Genomic DNA, 21,477 nt, shown 5'->3' with positions numbered 1-21,477 from the left:
TTCTGAACATTTATGCCCCAAACACAAGGGTACCCACAAATGTAAAAGAAACATTACTAAAACTTAAATCACATATAAAACCCCACACATTAATAGTGGGAGACTTCAACACCCCACTTTCACCTCTGAACAGATCGGCCAAATTGAAACTTAACAGAGACATAATGGACTTAACTGATGTTATGGCTCAAATCGATATCTACAGAACATTCCACCCAAACAAAAAAGAATATACCTTCTTCTCAGCACCCCATGGAACCTTCTCTAACATCGACCACATACTTGGCCACAAAGCAAATCTCAACAGATATAAAACAATTGGAATAACCTCTTGTGTTCTATCAGACCACCAGAGTTTAAAGTTAGATTAAAACAACAGAAAAAACTACAGAAATCCTACAATCTCATGGAAACTGAATAGTGCTCAACTGAATCATCAATGGGTTAAGGAAGAAATAAAGAAAGAAATTAAAGACTTCCTAGAGATCAATGAAAATGAATACACCACATACCCAAACTTATGGGATACTATGAAAGCAGTGCTAAGAGGGAAATTCATAGCACTGAATGCCCACATAAAGAAGCTGGAGAAATCTCACACTAGTCACTTGACAGCACACCTGAAAGCCCTTGAACAGGAAGAAGCAAAGTCTGCCAGGAGGAACAGACGCCAGGAAATTATCAAATTGAGAGCTAAAATCAATAAAATAGAAATAAAGAGAACAATACAAAGGATTAATGAAACAAAGAGTTGGTTCTTTGAGAAGATCAACAAGACAGACAAGCCCTTATCCAAACTAACCAAAAGACGGAGAGAGAGCATCCAAATTAACAAAATCAGAAATGAAAAGGGGGACATAACAACAGACAATGAGGAAATCCAGAGAATCATCAGGTCATACTTCAAAAACCTCTATTCCACAAAACTGGAAAATCTAAAAGAAATGGATAATTTTCTGGATAGGTACCACATACCTAAGTTAAATCAAGACCAGATAAACCATTTAAATAGTCCAATAACCCCTAAGGAAATAGAATCAGTCATTAAAAGTCTCCCAACCAAAAAAAGCCCTGGACCTGATGGTTTCACTGCAGAATTCTACCAGATCTTCAAAGAAGACTTAATACCAATACTCTTTAAATTGTTCCACACAATAGCAGCAGAAGGAATATTACCAAACTCCTTCTATGAGGCTACAATTACCCTGATTCCTAAACCAAACAAAGATGCAACAAAGAAAGAGAACTACAGACCGATCTCCCTCATGAACATTGATGCAAAAATACTCAATAAAATTCTGGCAAACAGACTCCAAGAACACATCAAAACAATTATCCACCATGATCAAGTAGGCTTCATCCCAGGGATGCAAGGGTGGTTCAACATACAAAAGTCCGTCAATGTAATACACCATATAAACAAACTCAAGGAAAAAAACCACATGATCATCTCACTAGATGCAGAAAAGGCATTTGACAAAATCCAACACCCCTTCATGATAAAGGTCTTGGAGCGATCAGAAATACAGGGAACATACCTAAACATAATAAAGGCAATCTACAGCAAGCCAACAGCCAACATTAAATTAAATGGAGAGAAACTCAAAGCAATACCACTAAAATCAGGAACAAGGCAAGGCTGTCCCCTCTCCCCATACTTATTCAATATAGTACTTGAAGTTCTAGCCAGAGCTATAAGATAACATAAAGAGATTAAGGGGATACAAACTGGAAAGGAAGAAGTCAAGTTCTCCCTATTTGCAGATGACATGTTAGTATACATGAGTGACCCCAAAAATTCAACCAAGGAACTGATACAGCTAATAAAAACCTTCAGCAACATTGCAGGATACAAGATCAACTCAAAAAAATCAGTAGTCCTTCTATATACAGTAGACAAATAGGCTGAGAAGGAAATCAGAGATACATCACCCTTTACAATAGCCACAAATGATATAAAATACCTTGGGGTTACGCTAACTAAGCATGTGAAGGACCTATATGACAAGAACTTTAAGTCCCTGAAAAAAGAAATTGAAGATGTCAGAAAATGGAAAGGATAGGCAGGATTAACATAGTAAAAATGGCGATCTTACCAAAAGCAATCTACAGATTCAACGCAATTCCCATCAAATTACCAACACAATTCTTCACAGATCTGGAAAGAATAATACTCAACTTCATATGGAAAAACAAAAAACCCAGGATAGCCAAAAGAATCCAGTACAATAAAACAACCTCTGGAGGCATCACAATCCCCGACCTCAATCTCTACTATAGAGCTACTGTAATAAAAACAGCTTGGTACTGGCACAAAAACTGACATGTGGACCAATGGAATCGAACTGAAGACCCTGACATTAAACCGCACACCTATGAACATATAATTTTTGACAAAGAAGCCAAAAATGTACAATGGAAAAAAGAAAGCATCTTCAACAAATGGTGCTGGCATAACTGGATGTCAATGTGTAGAAGGCTGCAAATAGATCCATATCTGTCACTGTGCACAAAACTTAAATCCAAGTGGATCAAAGACCTCAACACAAATCCAGCTACTCTGAACCATCATGATAGTAGAGAAAGTAGGAAGTACTCTTGAACGCATTGGCACTGGAGATCACTTTCTAAATATAACACCAGTAGCACAGACACTGAGAGAAACAATCAATCAATGGGACCTGTTGAAACTGAGAAACTTTTGTAGAGCAAAGGACACGGTCAACAAGACAAAGCAACAAGAAAAAGTCTTCACCAACCCCACATCTGACAGAGGGCTGATATCCAGAATATATAAAGAACTCAAGAAATTAGACATCAAAATGCCCAACAGTCCAATTAAGAAATGGGCTATAGAAATAAACAGAGAATTCTCCACAGAGGAAGTTCAAATGGCTGAAAGACACTTAAGGAATTGCTCAACATCCCTAATTATCCGGGAAATGCAAATCAAAACGACTCTGAGATACCACCTTACACCTGTCAGAATGGCTAAGATCAAAAGCACAGAAGACAGCTTATGCTGGAGAGGATGTGGAGCAAGGGGAACTCTAGTCCACTGCTGGTGGGAATGCAAGCTTGTACAGCCACTTTGGAAATCAATATGGCACTTCCTTAGAAAATTGGGAATCCATCTCCCCGAAGACGCAGCTATAGCACTCTTGGGCATATACCCAAGGAATGCTCAATCATACCACAAGGGCATTTGCTCAGCTATGTTCTTATCAGCTTTGTTTGTAATCGCCAGAACCTAGAAACAACCTAGATGCCCTTCAACTGAAGATTGGATAAAGAAAATATGGTACATATACACAATGGAGTACTACTCAGCAGAGAAAAACAATGACATCATGAGGTTTGCAGGCAAATGGATAGATCTGGAAAAAATCATCCTGAGTGAGGTAACCCAGACTCAGAAGGACAAACACGGTATGTACTCACTCATAGGAGGATACTAAATGTAAAACAAAGATGACTAGACTGTTACACAACTCCAGGGAGGCTACCTAGAAAACGGGACCCTAGGAAAGACCCAAGGATCACCCAATGACAGAGAAATGGATAAGATCTACATGAACAACCTGGATGACAGTGGGAGTAAAGAAGGGCAAGATCTGAGGGAAAGAAAGCTTAGGGGAGCAGGAGATCCCAGCTGGATCAAGAACAGAAAGGGAGAATGAGGAATAACAGACCATGATAAATGAAGACCACATGAGAACAGGAATAGGCAGAGTGCCTGAGAGGTCCCCAGAAATCCACAATGACATATCCTCTGTAGTCTGCTGGCAATGGTAGAGAGAAAGCCTGATCTGAACTAGTCTGGTGATCAGATGGCCAAACACCCTAACAGTCATCTTGGAACTCTCATCCAATAACTGATGGAAGTGGATGCAGAGATCCTCAGCCAGGCCCCAGGAGGAGCTCCAGGTGTCCAACTGTTGAGAAAGAGGAGGGTCTGCAAGAGCATGAATTGTTGAATCCAAGATTGCAAAAAGCACAGGGACAAATAGCCAAACGAATGGAAGCACATGAATTATGAACCAAAGGCTGTGGAGCCCCCAGCTGGATCAGGCCCTCTGGATAAGTGAGACAATTGAATAGCTTCATCTGTTTGGGAGGCACCCAGGCAGTGGGACCAGGATCTGTCCTTAGTGCATGAGCTGGCTGTCTGAAACCTTGGGCTTACACAGGGACACTTTGCTCAGTCTGGAAGGAGGTGACAGGACCTGCCTGTACTGAATCCACCAGGTTTAAATGAATCCCCAGGGGTGCCTTGATCCTGGAGGACATGGGAATGGAGGGGAGGGGCTGGGGGGAAGGTGGGGGTGGGGACGGGAGTGGGAAGGACAGGGGAACCCATGGCTGATGTATAAAATTTAAAACACATAATAATAAAGAAAAAAATGAAAAAAAAAAAAAAAAAGAAGTGGGCTCTCAGGGTTAATAGGCCACTCCACTTCTTGCTCTCCTTCTGCTTCCTGGATGTGGATAAAATGTGATCAGCCGACTTCCTGAGCTTGTTGCAATGCCTCCCTCTCCACCACAGACTCTCCCTCTGGAACTTTAAGCCAATATAAACTCTTGCCTCTTTTTTGGTTTTTTTTTTTTTTTTTTTTTGAGACAGGGTTTCTCTGTGTAACAGCGCTAGCTGTCCTGGAACTAGCTCTGTAAACCAGGCTGGCCTTGAACTCACAGAGATCCGCCTGCCTCTGCCTCCCGAGTGTTGAGATTAAAAGTGTGTGCTACCACTGCCTGGCAAACTCTTGTTTCTGTAAGTTGCTTTTGGTCATGGAGTTTCATCATATCAACAGAAAAGTAACTAAGAGAGAGAAAGAGAGGGGGTTGGTACATGTGAGCGCAGCTGTGTGTATATCTTGGCACATGTGGGCAGTCAGAGGACAACTTACAGGAACTGGTTCTCTCGCTGGGTCCTTCTTGCTGGGTCCCAGGGATCAAACAGACTTCAGGCTTACCTGGAAAGTATTTTTATCCACTGAACCATCTTACTAGCCCTTAAGAGGTTTTCGTTACTGCTGCTGGTGGTGGTGGTGGTGGTGGTGGTGGTGGTGGTGGTGGTGGTGGTGGTGGTGGTGTGTGTATTATGATGTGCGCACTCAGGATCTGCCTGTCTCTGCCTCCCAATACTGGAGTTACAGGCATGCACAGAAGTGCCCGGATTTATACATGGGTGCAGGGTGTTTGAACTCAGATTCTCACACTTTTACAGCAATGCTTCACCCACTGAGCCATCACCATAACATTTATATAAATCTGACTGACCAATATTCTAGCTTCAGAATAAAACTATAATACTCAATGATATATTTTCTCATTAATAATAACAGCTGCAGACACGGTGCACCATGTTCTTCAGGTACTGTCCAGTTTGACTTTCACAACCTAGTCAAGCAGGGTCATTAGCTCCCTTTACTTAGATAGAAATGATGCTGTAGAAGGTCTGCATTACTTCTGGGAGCCATCGACTCACAAGCACCCTCAGTCTGTTTGAGGTCCAGAGTTGTCAATTTAGAAGCAAACAAAAATATTTTAAGACTTTAAGTTTCTAAAAGACTAAGTGCTTGTAGTAAACTTCCAGAATGGCAAGAAAATCAATCGTTATTCCAAAAATAAACTGCAGTTTTATGAGTGAAAAACTGAAAGGCTGCCTTTAGGCATATACTAAAATAGACCATTTCTATTGTTTTCACTAATTATTTACAGAAATTGAAAATATTTTGGAAATCCACCAGGGTTTGGTAAGCCCATGATCACTGTTCACGAGGCTACACTAGGTATGATGACAGGTGTGTACTGTTATGTGCTGGAACACAGGGACCAGTAAGGAAGTTTTTGATTTCCAAATAGTTAGTTGAGAGCATGAAACACAGTGACAAATCATACATTCTCCAAATAGAATGCAATGATAGGATGCAGCACCGTGTCTTACAGGAAAGTGACCAGCAGTGCTTCATACACTCAGAGGGGAGTCGGGGGGGGGGGGGTAGTGAAGGAAGGGGAGACAAGTCAGTCAGCTGGCCATGTGCTCTGCTCATTCCAGGAGAGGGCAAAGCCCAGGCACAGGTGCAGAAGCGGAAAGCCAGAGCTGCCCTAATGTGGACTGGAAGGCAGGCTCCAGACCATGAAGAAATGAAAACCAGTAAAAGTTTTAAGCAGGAAGCAACATGGTCAAAGCCATCCTTTAATTAAAGCCTTTGGGGACAGAGTGGAGCAGCAAGAGTGTGGGCAACACAGAAATGGGTTCAACACTTGGCTGAGAACTTTTACACAAGACTGTTTAGTCAGGGTTTTTACTGCTGTGTAGACCACAGCAGCTCTTTGAAGGAAAACATTTAATTGGGGCTGTCTTACAGTTCAGAGGTTTAGTCCATTATTGACATGGCAGGAAGCAGGAACAGAGTGACACTGGACCTAGCTTGAGCTTCTGAAACCTCAAGTCCACCCCCAGTGACACACTTCCCTCCAACAAGGCCACAACTACTTTAACAAAGCCACACCTCCTGATAGTGCCACTCCCTATGGGCCTAAGGGGGCCATTTTCATTCAGACCACCACAGACAAAACCTTTTATTTAACTCCCCCTTTTAAAACACACACACACACACACACACACACACACACACACACACACGCACGCACCACAATATACTACATGGTTGGAGACATACATTATGGAAGATTAACCTATGTGTTACCTCCCGTATTTATTTGTGGTGAGAACAGAGATGAGATCTATGCCTGGGTCTTGCCAACTGTTAATGGACAGTAGAGTGAGACGTAACAAACTGAAGTAGTGGAACAGAGCAAGTAATAAATGGCAGCTGTCGGTATTAACACAGTGCATCTACAGCTTCAGGAAAATCCATATGGGAGTCTGATGAGATACACTGAAATCTTTCCTAGGAGAAGCAGCTCTCAATTTTTTAGACTGTCAACAAGACAATCTGAAAAATACTTCGGGGATGAAATTGGCATACTTAAGTGACAGCCCAGGGGTAGAGTGTGAGAGAAGAAGGTGTTTGTGATGGACTTTAAGTCTAGGATGGGTGACTGGAGGGGTGTGGCTGGTGGCTCCTGACAGAATATGGAAGCAGAGTGAGTCTGGGAATGGGGGTCTTGCCGAGGAGCAGATCCTCATGTGCATCTAGGAGTGGAGATCTAATGGTCAATGGGCAAGTCTGGGGTGTGGGGACGAGGTGTGGCTTGGAATTAAGACAAGAGGGAGTTATGGGCATCTCACACCATGAGAAGGGAAGGTACTGACCAGAGAGGGCATGTTCAGTTGGAAGCTCAATGAGCTAGGACAGAACCTGAGAACACTGACTAAGGACAAGGAGAGAGTGGCAGCCATGGGAGAAAAGAATACAAAGTGAACTGAAGCACAGTTCAGTGGCTGAAGTACCAGCCATCACAGTGTCAATCTGGAGCTCACCTCATACCTACGTAAGTGTATCTCTCACACTTCATCAAAGGATCTTCTTCAAGCAGATGGAAACCGCAGAAAGCCACAACTAGTCAAAAGACAGTGAACAACTGGCTCAGGGCACTCCGCCCCAACTGATGGATCTGTACCACCACAACACAACCCTTACCCCTGAGGCCCAGGACCATTAACAAGAGGGAAGAGAGACTGTAAGAGCCAGAGGACCAGAGGCTACTGCAAGATTGGCTTCTAGATGTGGCAGGGAAGCTGTGCCCATGGAATCCCAGTATGACGGCTGTTTAAACGAGAGCTGAGCAAGGTTAGGGAGATCTCCTGGGACCCCATGCCCAGATGAAGAGCTACAGGCAACTAAAGACTGCTGAGAGGAAAATTAGTCTTCCCCAGATGAGCCCCTTAAATTGTTATCCAACCCCAAGTGGTCAGCCCGAAAAACACATATAAGCATCACTAAACAGACTCAGCAGTTGTATTTACATATTTACTTTCATATATGTGTATGATAAATTAAAGAATGAGAGGTCATGAATTTGAAAAGGAGTGGGGGAGGGCATGGGAGGAGGAGGCAATGATAAAATTATATTTCAATTTAAAATGTTGGAGTTTTGAAATCAGTTCTGTCTATGTAGCCCTGGCTGTCTTGGAACTCACTGTGTAGCCCAGGCTGGCCTGAAACTCACAAGGATCAGCCTGCCTCTGCTTCCAGGGTGCTGGGATTAAAGGTGCTTGGAGTTCAGACCCCAGGAATTCATGAAGCAGTCAAATGCAAGGGAGTACAACAGTTATGATGGTGAATGCTATCAATGTGACAAGACCTCAAGAGATGGCCTGCCTGTAAGGGGACTATCCAGCAACTCACTATGGTGGTATTAAAGGAAGAAAGTCTGCTAAGCACAGGATCCACTGATGTGTGTGCACGTGTATGTATGTATGTATGTATTATGTATGTAAGTACGTATGTACGTATGTATGGGTATATCTCTCGCCCTCCCTCAACTGTAGACACACTGTGACCAGATGCTTCAAGTTCCTCTGCTCTGATCCCCATGTAACTGTGCCCAAATAAATCCTTTCTCCTTAAGTTGCTTTTGTCAGTGTGTTTTGTCACAGCATCAGCAAAGGAAGCTAACATAATCTCAGCTCTTCTATGGGGAGATGGAAGGAGGACACAGAAAAACCCCTGAAAGCCTGAGGGCCAGCTAGCTGATACACGTAGTGGCGACAACGGGAGACCCTGTCTCAAGCAAAGTAGAAGACCGGGACTCAGTCAAGCGGGTCCTTTGACCTCCAGATGCATACCAAGCCATGTGTGTGCACTTGCACACACATGGCTTTAACAGTAGTGAGGAGGGGGAAAGAATCTGCCGTACTTCTGGGTGAAGGGACAAGGAGGAATTATCTAGGAGGAGGAAGAAATTGAGGACTCAAAGGTTAGGGTCAACATTTATTGTTTTGGTTTTTTTGTTTAGACAGGGTCTCATTATGTAACCGTGGCTGGCCTGGAACTCACAGAGATCCTCTTACCTCTGTCTGTCAAGTGCTGGGGATGCTTATTTGTAAGATAAAGAACTCTGATCATTCTGTGAACTGTGAAGAAAAACGCCGAGGATGGCGAAGAACAATGATGATGTAGACAGAACAGGGTCCTTGAGGAAGAAGAAGGGCTTTGCAAGTACCGTCCATGTATCAGGGGCCTCCTAGGAGCCCACAGTCTGATGGGAAAGCATGTCAACAAACAAGAGAGTGACACAGACCCCAGTCCTCTGGGCACAGTATGTCACAGAATGGAGGATCAGCTGGCATGGTTTACCTGAGCCAGGTCTGTAAGTGCTCATTCTCCATTCCTGCTGGCTCATGCAGCAGCTGGGACCCAGCCCCACCAGGAATTTGATGAGGCTTTTTTGTTTGTTTTGTATGAATGAGCAAATGCAGCCATTGATAATTACTCCCAGGGACAAACATTTTAAAGATGTATAAGAACATATTTTAAAATAAGCAAAGTAATTAGGGAGATTAAAACAGTCAAACATTCATAAAAATAATACTATACACACAGCAGTATGCACACCTACTTCAGCTGTGAGTTACTGACCAATTAAACTAGCTCAGAGTCACAGTTCTTAAGTTTTCAGACTTTCAGAACGTTTCAATGAATCTCATCTTCATACTGTCCCTCTGTCAGACAAACCTAGAGCGCCATGGGCTTGCTGTACAGGGCCTGTCCACTTTCCAAGATTGACTTTTGTTTAATTACAGGTGTCTATTATCCACCCCATACTAGAAGCTATGCCTCAGAGTTCCAGAACAAAATGTGACGACTCTCCCAACAAAAAGAAACCAACCAACCAACCACACACACTGTCTGCTTTTATTAAAACTCCTGGACATAAGTGTTAAATCTGTTTTGCTTTACAATACACACAGGGAACATCCATGGATGGATCACAGGGAAATTCTCCAACAAAGCACAGCCCAGAACCTGAGCCATGCTTAGAAATGTGGGGGAGCATCCTTATGTATTCCTATTGTGCTGAGATGGCGGGGCACCTCCTGAACTGACAGAAAAGGAGCTGCAACAGATAATGGTGCGTGATGACAACATCTAAACAATACTTACTATGTCAGAAAACAAAACTCCTTTAACAAGCAGTTACAGACACAAGGATTAAATGGTCTCAGTTTTAAGGGTCAAACCAAGCCCAGTATCTATCTTTAAAGTATCTATGACTTTAAAAGGCACAATTCAATGCATTCAGAAGGTGGGGGAAGTTTTACTTACCTATAGCACAATGTAAAATCTAGAGAGGAAAAAAAAAGGGGAGAAAGAAAATTAGTGAGGACCAATATTACAGCTTTATTTCACATAAACTGCCCTTTCAGTTAAGAATAGAGTAGCGGCGGCCAGCCATTCTTAACCTGAAAAACAAACATTCCACTTTTAAACTTTGCTACAGACTATTTAACAAAATAAAACCTGTTAGTAGTTCTGTCTGCTCATTTTAGTTTGTGTATCTCTGGGAGAGCTCCTAAAGACTTAATGGTCACACAGCAGCTGGTTAGATGTCAATGACCTCTTTTATAACTTATCAGCTCCCAAGTACACCAAAGCACAGCATCTCCTATGTCCCATAATCTGCAGAACAGAACTGTCACAGGGCACACAACGTGGCATCAGCAGCGCCTTTGTTGGTTGTTCTTGCCCAGCAGACCCTTCAATACAGATATGCATTCTTCTTCAAAGCTCCACTCTTCGTCCCTATCTTGCCTTGCTCAATGATCTTGCTGCAGAGTTCTTCTCCCCTGGTCTAATTTCTAGATATGTCTCCCAGCTCCAGGTCCACTTTCCAAACTACCTTGGACGTCTGCATGCACTACATCAGCATCTCAAAATGGTTCCCTCACTGGGAAGCACATCACTTCCTTCCTCCCTATGTGACATCTGAGACCATTGGGCTCCTGGTCTGTTGGACTAACATGCCCTCACCCCCAAGTCTCACCTGGCTCCTATTTTTGCTGTTACATCTTGTTTTCCCTTCTAGCACCTGGAGTGAGAATGCCATTTCCACCCTATCTCAATGGCCTCCCAACTGGTCAATTGTGTCCTTCCAAATCCCTGTTGATTTAACACTGGTTATGATTGTCTTGAAGCACCTATAGGACTGAGCTCACGAACAGAGTTCTTCTGGGCAAGAAGGATAAAATCTGTTGGAGTTCCTTTTATCACTTTTACAAAACATCTCTTTCTATCAGTTAGTTAGTTGACCCTGCTAGTCACCCTGGCAGGTAGACAGGGCAGTTAGGTCAGTGGGTGGGAACACCAGGACACAGAAAACTGCACAGCTTGCCCACAGTGGTCAGCAATGGCCTGGGCAATAACCCACGCCTTGGTTTTCTGTCTTCTCTGTTTTCTACCACTATTTCTGAGTTATGAGACCCAGAGACCAGAACATCACAAGACGGATTTTAGCTAAAATATCCCTGATCAGCTCTGTGCTTAAAGACTCCATATTTCACTAACACCCCCACCTCCATTTGGGGTGAAGAGAGCAGAGTAGGAGGAGAGAGCCTGGATTTAAAAACAAACAAACAAACAAACAAACAACAACAACAACAAAAAAAAAACCCTGAGCTATGTAAACTTTGCCGCTACCTGAGAAGGGAAGAGAAGACTTCATCCAGCCAGTCATGTTATCCCTTTCAAAAGACACCCCTGAAAATCTCAAATGTGTGACTCTTACAAGAGAAGCTGAATCTCCTGCTGCACAGCTCAGCAAAGCTAGAGACCGTATCTAGACTCAAATGAGGGATGAAATGAAGGACATGAATGAAGAGCATCCCTTGGGAAGACAGAAAGCAGCATGCATTCTCTCCATTAGGTGACAAGACAGCCCGACTGCTCATTAAGGACAGGAACGGCAGGGGAAAACTGACAGCAATCCATGCTACCCTGTTTTCTAGGTCTCCGTCCTACGAGCCAGAGCCTCTCCTTTGTCATCACACATATTTTATAGCGCCCCCTTCACCTCCCCGATGATATGACCCACTTACACAAAATTCTGAAAAACTATACGAACTGATTCACAAAGAAGAAATGAAAAGAAAATGAATTTAAAAGATATTTCAGTATGTAAATGCTTTTGGACATAAAGATATAACAACAACCTTGCCAGGCGGTGGTGGCGCATGCCTTTAATCCCAGCACTCAGGAGGCAGAGCCAGGCAGATCTCTGTATGTTCAAGGCCAGCCTGGTCTCCAAAGCAAGTTCCAGGAAAGGAGCAGCTACACAGAGGAAACCAACAACAACCAGATACAATATTATCTCATAATAAATAAATTTGGATTTAAAAATAAAATTTTCAGGGGCCAGGGAGATGGTTTAGCAGGTGAAGGCCCTGCTGCATAAACCAGGCAATCTAGTTTGTGAGGAGCCCATGGAAAGGTAGATGGAGGGACTGACTTCCACCATGTGCACCATGACTCCTGTGCCCACACCACATAATAAAAAATAAAATTAAAAAAAAAAAAATAAGAATTTCAGACACTACCCTGAATAAGCTCTAGCAAATACAGACAGAATGGTCCAGACTAACAAGAGAAACAAAACCATCATGAACATAAGTAGGAACAGAAAAAGCAGAGTAGACAAATGGGATTGTATTTTGTATTAACTAGATCTTATTTACTTATAAAGAATAGCACAAAAGTAATCTTGTAGTTATTCCTAGGGGTCAAATAAGAAAGTACAAAAAACTTATCCTTCTGTCCTGAAATCCTGAGCCTAGTGTGCAAAATTTCCTTACACACCATATTTTTTGTTGTTTTTTGAGATAGGGTTTCTCTGTGTAGTTTTGAAGCCTTTCCTGGATCTCGCTCTGTAGCCCAGGCTGGCCTCAAACTCACAGAGATCCACCTGGCTCCGCCTCCCGAGTGCTGGGATTACAGGCGTGCACCACCCCCCGGCTGCCATATTCTTTAAACAGTGAAAGAAGGACCAAAAGATAAATGAAAAACTGACCTGTGGCACTTCAAGAGGCAACAATGCAGTTGCGTACTAGATTGGGGACACGTTCAGACAAAGTTAAAAACCAGAGCAGGGAAAACAGCTCAGTCAGTAAAGTGCTCACAAAAGACCTGAGTTCAGTCCCCAGAACCACACATAAACAAACAAACCAACCAACCAGGCCTGGTGGCATATGCTGGTATCTAGTACTGCTGAGGAGAAAGCCTCACCTACATGCCAAGTTCCAAACCAATGAAAAAGCCTGAATCAAACAACAACAAAAACCATACAAAGCAAGGTGGATACTCAAGGCGTTCCCTGGCTTCCAGCTTCCTTGTAGACTTGTATACACATACACAACCAGACAAATAATAACAATAATTTAAAAACCAAAGCTGTCTCAAAATAAAACTATTTCACAACTAAAATTTCTTTCTTTTTTTTTTTTTGGTTTCTTGAGACAGGGTGTCTGTCTCTGTGTAGCCTTGGCTGCCCTGGAACTCACTCTGTAGACCAGGGCTCAAACTCACAGAGATCCGCCTGCCTCTGCATCCCAAGAGCTTGCTACGTAGACCGAGTTGGCCTTCAACTCACAGAGCTCTTCCTGCATGCTGGGTTTAAAAGTGTGCACTGCCCACCCAGAGTGATCCACTAATTTAACACCTAGTCTGAGTAGAAACCTTCAGTCTCCTGCCCATATTTCTGGGCTGTCTCATGACTCTTTCAGTAACAACATTTAGCACTCTGAAACCTTCTCAGCCAAGTATGCAGGCCAGTAGTGTCATAGCACTTCCAGAACACAATGTGAGAGGGAACAAACTATTTTGAGATAATATCTTTATTTTATATTAGCTCTTTTCTTCACATTGATGGTATTAGCACACAGAATTCTACAGGCAATCCCCAAGGTTATAGCTATCTGTGCATCCAAATATTGGTCTAGATATTGTAGGAATTCACAATATAGCCAACCTGGTCTCAAACTAACAGCAATCCTCCTGTTTCAGCTCCCTAGTTGTGACTACAGGCACGGGCCACCATACCTTGGTTAAGCCAACTGATTTAAAGGTACAAAGATGGTGTGGGTAGACACGACCCAATCATGAGCACACTTTAAGAGTTTTCTAGCATGCATGTGACCTTGGGTTTGAGTCTCAGACCTGGAAAGAGAACAAGAGTCTTCTTGTAGCAGCAGGGAAGCCAGAGACACTCAAAGAACAAGGATTCAACATAGCATGCTTGGAGGCTGGAGGGGCTGGCTGTGTGCAAGGACAGCAGAACAGTCCCTGAGTGACGAAAGGCCGCTGGCCAACAGCTAGCTAGGTAACAAGAACCGCAAGGACACCCACCGGCCTCCTGTCACCTGATGCTGGCGCCTTGATCAGTCTTGTGAGTCCCCGCGCAGAGAACCCAGGGGCTCTAGTTTCTAACATCCAGAGCTGGTAACCAGGAGAGTGCCACTGCTAGCTGCTGACTACGCGGTGCAGCAGCCAAGCCGACGGCAACCCTCTAAGCCTTTTCTCTAACACCTTACGAAGGTTTTAGTATTAGTACAGACTACAAAAGGCTAGCCTGGGGAGGCGAGGGGAGTGGGACGGACAGATCTTCATTGAGTTGGACTTCTTTTTGAGTTGGACACTTTCATGCACTATGGGGCATCAAGTGAGTGGTGTCCCTAGTGACTGTACAATGAAAACACCCTTATAAGTTCCCTACTCTAGGACAGAGGTTCTCAACCTTCTTAATGCTGCGGCCCTTTAATATAGTTCCTCATCTTGTGACCCCCAACCACAGAATTATTTTTGTTGCTATTTCATAACTAATTTTGCTTCTGCTATGAATTGTAGTGTAAATATCTGTGTTTTTTGATGGTTTTAGGTGACCCCTGTGAAAGGGTCATTCAACCCCCAAGGCGTTGCGACCCATAGGTTGAGAACCGCTGTCGTAAGAGTGCCAGTACTCTGGGATCCATAGAATAAAATCACTGGACTAGAACAGCATACCTGATAGGAAAAACAGTGCGAACTTGCCATATCCAAACCACCTGCAAAAACACCATACATCCTTCCCTCGAGAGCCCTTGACATTCTGGGGATGTGACAGCCAGCCCTAACTTGATGGCACTGTGTTATTTATTGCCTGCTCTACTCCACTGACACTTCCCCCAGAGTGCTCAGACCTGTGCAATAATTTACACGTAATTCCTCTGTGATGGCCAAAGAAACTAATATGGTACCAGACACGCCCTAAGGGCCTTTGCCCTTTGCCCTGGAATGCCTGCAAGACCCCAGTGGCCTGAAGATGAGATAAGAATAGGGTAATAGCATTCCTGCTTTCTGTTTTTGGAAACCACTTATCACTGTGGGACTGGGGATGAAGTGGTCTTTGTATTACTATACAACAGGAAAGAGAAGGAACCGGGGAAGTAAAACAATGTTCTTGCCCAGCTCTGGTTCCATAGATGACTGTAATGTACACCTTGCTATCCACCTTTATAAACCCTGCCTTCAGCCCCCTTTGGCATGGCATGCTGCTTGACTCTAAGGCCATCATCTTTCTGCTAGCAGTAAGAATAAACTCATTTAATCTAAATTTGAGTGGAGTCTAAGTCTCTGATCTTGCCCAGTGGATCCCAATGCTACATCTATCTACCAGAAGTACACTGATTTTGGTTTTAAATTTTAACCTCAGTGTCAAATGCCATCTTGTACAATGGCTATTTAGAAACACCCTTTTTGAAAAAGCTTCCATGATTTAAACTGAGGAAACTGAGTGAGTTATCAACAAACCTTTCCAATTTCATTAAAAATTTTGTTATTTAATGTGTAAGGATGTTTTGCCTGAAGACATGTCTGTATACCATGTGCATGCCTGGTGCCAAAAGTGGGCCCCAGATTCCCGGCAACTCTAGTCACAAAGGATTATCAGGCACCACATGGGTGCTGGGAATCAAACCCAGGTCCTCTGGAAGATTAGCACTGCTCCTAACCACTGAGCCATCCCTCCAGTTCCTCCAATTTTGTTTTTGATCTAAGGTAAGGAAATAACAGCAAAGCACCCACACAGACTTTAACAAGTCTCCAGATGAACAGGAACCCCCGTGGGAGGAAAAAGCCTGACCAGCCCAGTACAGGTCAGGTATGCACCCTGCTTCAACTGGCTATGGCTCAAGAAGGTGAAACATTGGTAAAAGATGCAGATGCTGTGGCTTCAGTCTCAGGAACAGCAAGAACTTCCAGAGAGGGTGAAGATCAGAGCTGGGCAGCTCAAGTCATGTCTACTACAGCTGCTGGCACTGTGCGGACCCATAGTGGCTCATAATTAACCGTGTACATTAACCAAAACCTGATTCAATTGAGAAAATACCATACACAGAGAAGCCCATTTTGCTTAAAATCCATGCCTATTAACATGTAACTTTTTCTTCCAGTGCTGAGGACCAAATCCGGGGTCTCAACAGATGCTAAGTAGATGCTCTACCACTGAGTACACCCAGCCTTAGCATGTAGTCTTGAGGGACAGACACCAAAATGTAACAGGGCAACTCGGAGGCACGGCACTTATGAGCAATATGCATCACCTACTTCATCATCTGCAGTTCAAACAGTGAAGACACCGGGCATTTACTGTTAGAGGGAAGAACTTCTCTCTCGTCGGGTGGCCAAGAGCAGGGTATCTGGCAAACCCTGCTGGTCTCTCTCCACCTTTTAATTGATTTACCTCAGGAAAAGAGGATGACTCATCCTGGTGTCAAACTTGGAAGGAATAAATAGGGTGTGCTGAACTAGGTCTAACCCACAATTTCCATAAATTACCTTATGTGGAAGGGGACCAGTGGGGCAGGGAGAGAGCAAGTGGGGTATATGTGACCACCATATGTGATACACATATGTGACAATGTATAGTGAAACCTACTATCTTGTACAATGAATGTGTTTATAAATGTTCTTGAAAAAAGAACCCTAAGTTCTCATGGATTCTTCCAGGCCATCCTGGCTGCTACCAGCTGTGATGGGGTGTGTGAAACCGCTTCTGGGGTTCAGAGAGGAACCAAAGCATGTTTTCCAGGCTAGCCTTCACTACATAGACTATTTCTAACATTCTTATCCAACTCCTTTCCAAATGTTTAGAACTTAAGCAAAAGACAAAACAAAACAAAAAAGCCCATTTACTGATGACCTTCAGAGACACCAAATGTTTCTATAAAATCCTTTTACATCCTTGAAGGAGAAAACACGTGGAATTTCCCTAATTACCAGTATCTTCTCATTGTTACTTTTTTTTCACTCTCCTACAGCACTATTTTCTTACAGCATGCTTCATTTTCTAAGAGTGAAGTGCTAAAGCCTCACAGAACTTACCATGGGAAGTAATTTAATCCAGTGTGTTCACCGCTCACAATCAATGAAGGCCCAAGAGAGAGCAGGGTCACCGTGCTAATCAATGACAAAAACTGTCTTAGGACCCAAACTTCTTGTCTGCAGTGTTTTCATATACAGTACGATGATGAACCTTAAGCACTCCAGTTTCGCCTCTCAAGTGTTTCTGCCAGCCTTTCTACACATTTTGTTTCTCTGTTCAGACAAACATTTACTTATCAAATCAACTCCCATGTTCCTGCTACAGACACACTGAACTCCTGAGTCTGCTTTGTGAAATCAGCTTTATCTTATATTTCGATCTCTCTACCTCCCCCTCTTCCTGCTCCACTTTTGGCCCAGTCTTACTACTAAGACTAGCCAAGGCTGGTCTCAAACTCCGGGTCTTCCAGCCTCAGCTGGGATTACAGTTATGTACCACCATGCTCATCTAGTCTCAGCCAGTTTTTCTATACTCTTTTTCTCTCTACTCACTTTTTGTGGCACTGGGAGTTGAAACCAGGACCTCACATATGCTACGCAAGAGCATTTATTTATGTTGTTTGTCTACATCTTGTAAGTTCTAGTAACTCTCCTGTCACACACTGTTTTTTAAGGTTTATTTATTTTTATTTTCTGCATATGAGTGTTTTGCCTCCATGTATGTATGTCTACCATGTGCATGTCTGGTGCCCACAGATGCCAGAGAGGCATCAGATCACCTGGAACTGAAGTTAGACAGTTGTGAGCTAGGTGGGTCATGGGTGCTGGGAGCCTGGGTCCTCTGGAGGAGACCTAAGCCATCTCTGCAGCCCCCGCCGCTCTCATTTTCCACTTGGACAGGCTCTGCACAGCAAATACAGAGCTCAGGTATGTTTCCAGGCTCTCTAGCTGAGGCTTCTGCCAGAAGTTATCCTTTTCCTTATTTAAAACAGTTTTAATCCTATTTTCCTCACCCATCCTGCTTTTTATCACATGCTATTACATATAATTTGCTGTGTCTTTCAAGACTCATATAAGGGTTACACTAATGTATACTAAAGCAAAGGAAGTGGAAGCAGATAGCTCTTACCCAGCACCCCTGCACTCCCCATGCACAGCACTGGCAGTGGCAATGCCCTCTGAGCCCTTTTCCAACATCCATAGGCTTTGCTTTGGTCTACACATTTCCCTGATCTGAAAGCACCTATTATCTTAGTAACTAGTCTCATTGTTCTAAACTTACGAATTAAGAAGCTCCCAAACCCCAAGTGATAGAACATTTACAGCATGTCAGCCTCGCCTGACTCACCCACCACCCTTCTTACTCACTCTCTTCTGGCAGAATCTGAACCACCTTGTGGAATTCCAGGTGGGCACTTTGCAATCTGGATCATTGTCTATCTATCCTGGGCTGTGCAGACGCCATTAGTCCTGTGTACCTACCAAAATGGAAATGAAATTGAAAATGTAGTTTCTCAGGCCCACCAGCCATGTCTCAAGGGCTCCACGACCATGTGATTAGTGTCTACTGTCCTGGACAGCACAGATCTGGGACATTATTAAGCAGACAGTTTAATCACACTGAGATAAAGACTTTATCATTTATGGAACAGCTAAATGCACTTTGGTTCTCTTCCCAAGTTCTGCTGCTTCTGGGGGTGTTGGAATGCCCCTAGCTGGAGGAGACGGTGCTGTTTCCTCAGTAGCCTAATGCTTTCACCCAGCTCCATGTGGATTTTGTTTCCTCCGAAGGTCTGAGTCTAAGGCCCTATGTTGCTTTTACTGTTTCATTTCCAAGTTTCTTTTCTTCTAGGAATTAAGATCTTTGCTCTAAGTTTAAGAACTTAAAGAGAAATCCAAAGGAGGAAGAATTTTTTTGCTGGCAGAAAAGCTCCTCTGTGGTGTGCCATAAACTGTCAATAACCAGCCTTTCAGTTCAGAAAAAGTCTCTGTATTTTTTTTCTTCATGATTACTTTGAATTACACATTCCAGATTTTCTATTTCCTTGGACAGCCTTATTATTCCTTGAAAGGTTTTATGCCTGCATTCATTTCTGTGGACGCACTGGCTTTAACACTAACGGTTGGTCAGCCCAGTGAGCTCCGTTCTCCACAGACTGGGCCTCCCTGCTCCAGTACCTGCAGCAGCCACTAGCCGCTCCAGCATCCTGCACCTCCGCTGTGCCAGGTAGCTCCTTTTCTGTCTTAAATGGCAAACTCTGCAAGGCTCTCTCAATGGCTTCTGCTCCACATCTGCTTTCCCTGAGATGCTCTCTGACTGAGCAGCTGTCTCCTCAGCCTTCTGGGTCATTGCCTGTGTCACGAAGGTCCCTTTCCTGCCCTACAGTCACTACCAATAGATTTAGTTTGGGGGGTGTGGGACTTGTTTTTTAATTTTAGCACATTCTGTTCTAAAATCATTAGCTCTCTCACCTCTTTGAGCACTGTATTATTTAACTTCTATTTGCTTGAGTTGTCAAGCAGTGACACCTGTGTGGGCGGGTTCCTGTTTCCTACAGACTCCCTGTTCCTGTCAAATGTTGTGACACTTCTTACATCCAGGTTCGTTTTCTCCCATCCAGTTCTCACACAGTTCCTGAAGCTGGTTTTTCTGGGCTTTGTCGTTCATCGAGTTTGTACTAGATGTCTCCACATGACTGGCTCTGCTAGCCTTTCCAAACTCTGTTCTCTCAAGAGCAATCTTCAGAATAAAGGGAGTCTAACAAGTGCATGTAGATTGTTTCAAAAGTCCCTTAAGACATAACACTGTTATTAGAAAATATATAGGTTCCCAAAGGAGGAGAAACTGGCCTCTTGTCAACTCTCCCCACACCATTCACAGAAGCAAACTGGACTGGTAATGTGCCTAGAGCATGCGGCTCTACTAGTAATGCCTTGGACACTAACACGGGAAGTAGTCAAGGTTTGAGCCAAGGGCCAGAAACGCTCAGGGGCATAAGCTGGGAGCCTTTTTCTTAAAGACATGTGGGTTAGACTGCCCTCTACTTAAAAAGCACCTCCTACCCATCAGGGATCTGAGGGATGGAGCAGGAATGAAGACTCTGACGAGAACACATAGGGAGGGCCAAGACGGTGCTAGTGGATAGCGTAGATAAGGGTTCTCTCTACACAGTCCATCTGGAGGGAAGTGGGACGTTCTGTGGATATCGCTCTGTGTAAATAAAGTTCTGATTGGCCAGTGGCCAGGCAGGAAGTATAGGCGGGACAAGAGAGAAGAGAATTCTGGGAAGTAGAAGGCTGGGGAGACACCGCCAGCCGCCGCCATGAGAAGCAACATGTAAAGACACTGGTAAGCCGCAAGCCATGTGGCAAAGTATAGACTAATAGAAATGGGTTAATTTAAGATAGAAAAAGTAGATAACAAGAAGCCTGCCACAGCCATACAGTTTGTAAACAATGTAAGTCTCTGTGTGCTTTCTTGGTTGGGTCTGAGCAACTGTGGGACTGGCGGGTGAGAGAGATTTGTCCTGACTGTGGGCCAGACAGAAAAACTCTAACTACAAATGGCGTCCAACGTGTTGGCAAGAGTTTCCACCTAAAATCTGAGAAAAAAGATTCTAAGACGGAGGTAAAAACAGTTTCCTAATTGTCTCTCTCAAGTTAGCGGCAGCGTGCCGGTTTGAGCTACTATGGCGGGTTCCTGGCGTGTGCGTCTGACCTGCAGTGTGGCGGGAATGAGGAATCTACAAGCGGCACTTTACTCTGCTGCATGGTAGATTTAGCCTTTGCGAGTTAAAAAAAAAAAAAAAAAAAAAAAAGTTTCTCGGCTATGCACTACTTTGATAGAACTACTTCTGATAGTTGATGGTACACATGGCTCCAGACCCAGAGCTGGCGGTACTGTAACTGCCGCCATGTTGGGAAGCAGAGGTGGGCGGAGTCAGCAGCCACAGCAGCGTTTCTGTCTTACAAAGATGGATATTACACAGAGAATCTGGTTTATGTTGTCTTTGGGATTTTTAACTGCAGAAATAGATTTGATCATAAAAGCTGTTGAGTTAAACAAATATGTAAATTTTAAAGGTACCTTGACTTCAAAATTTGGATATAAGGATATGTTGCTTTGGAAAGGAGTCTCTGCTTTTGTTTCCACAGAAAGCCAGAAGCTATGGATTTGTTCCAGATTAAGATACATCAGGTTTGATCAGCCAAGACC

General features: G+C 43.7%; 1 protein-coding gene across 1 annotated transcript in view; it reads right to left on the bottom strand.

Moving 5' to 3' along the window:
• Hacd2 (3-hydroxyacyl-CoA dehydratase 2) overlaps window positions 1–21,477 on the bottom strand; it is a 103,198-nt gene that overhangs the window by 68,414 nt on the left and 13,307 nt on the right. The window contains exon 3 of the mRNA XM_036204006.1: window positions 10,239–10,257. Within this exon, the coding sequence (XP_036059899.1) occupies window positions 10,239–10,257 (19 nt within the window). The remainder of the gene's footprint in view (window positions 1–10,238; window positions 10,258–21,477) is intronic.

This window comes from Onychomys torridus, chromosome 12 (genome assembly GCF_903995425.1).
Source record: "Onychomys torridus chromosome 12, mOncTor1.1, whole genome shotgun sequence".
Taxonomy (NCBI): Eukaryota; Metazoa; Chordata; class Mammalia; order Rodentia; family Cricetidae; genus Onychomys; species Onychomys torridus.
This window is presented reverse-complemented; position numbering and strand designations above follow the sequence as displayed.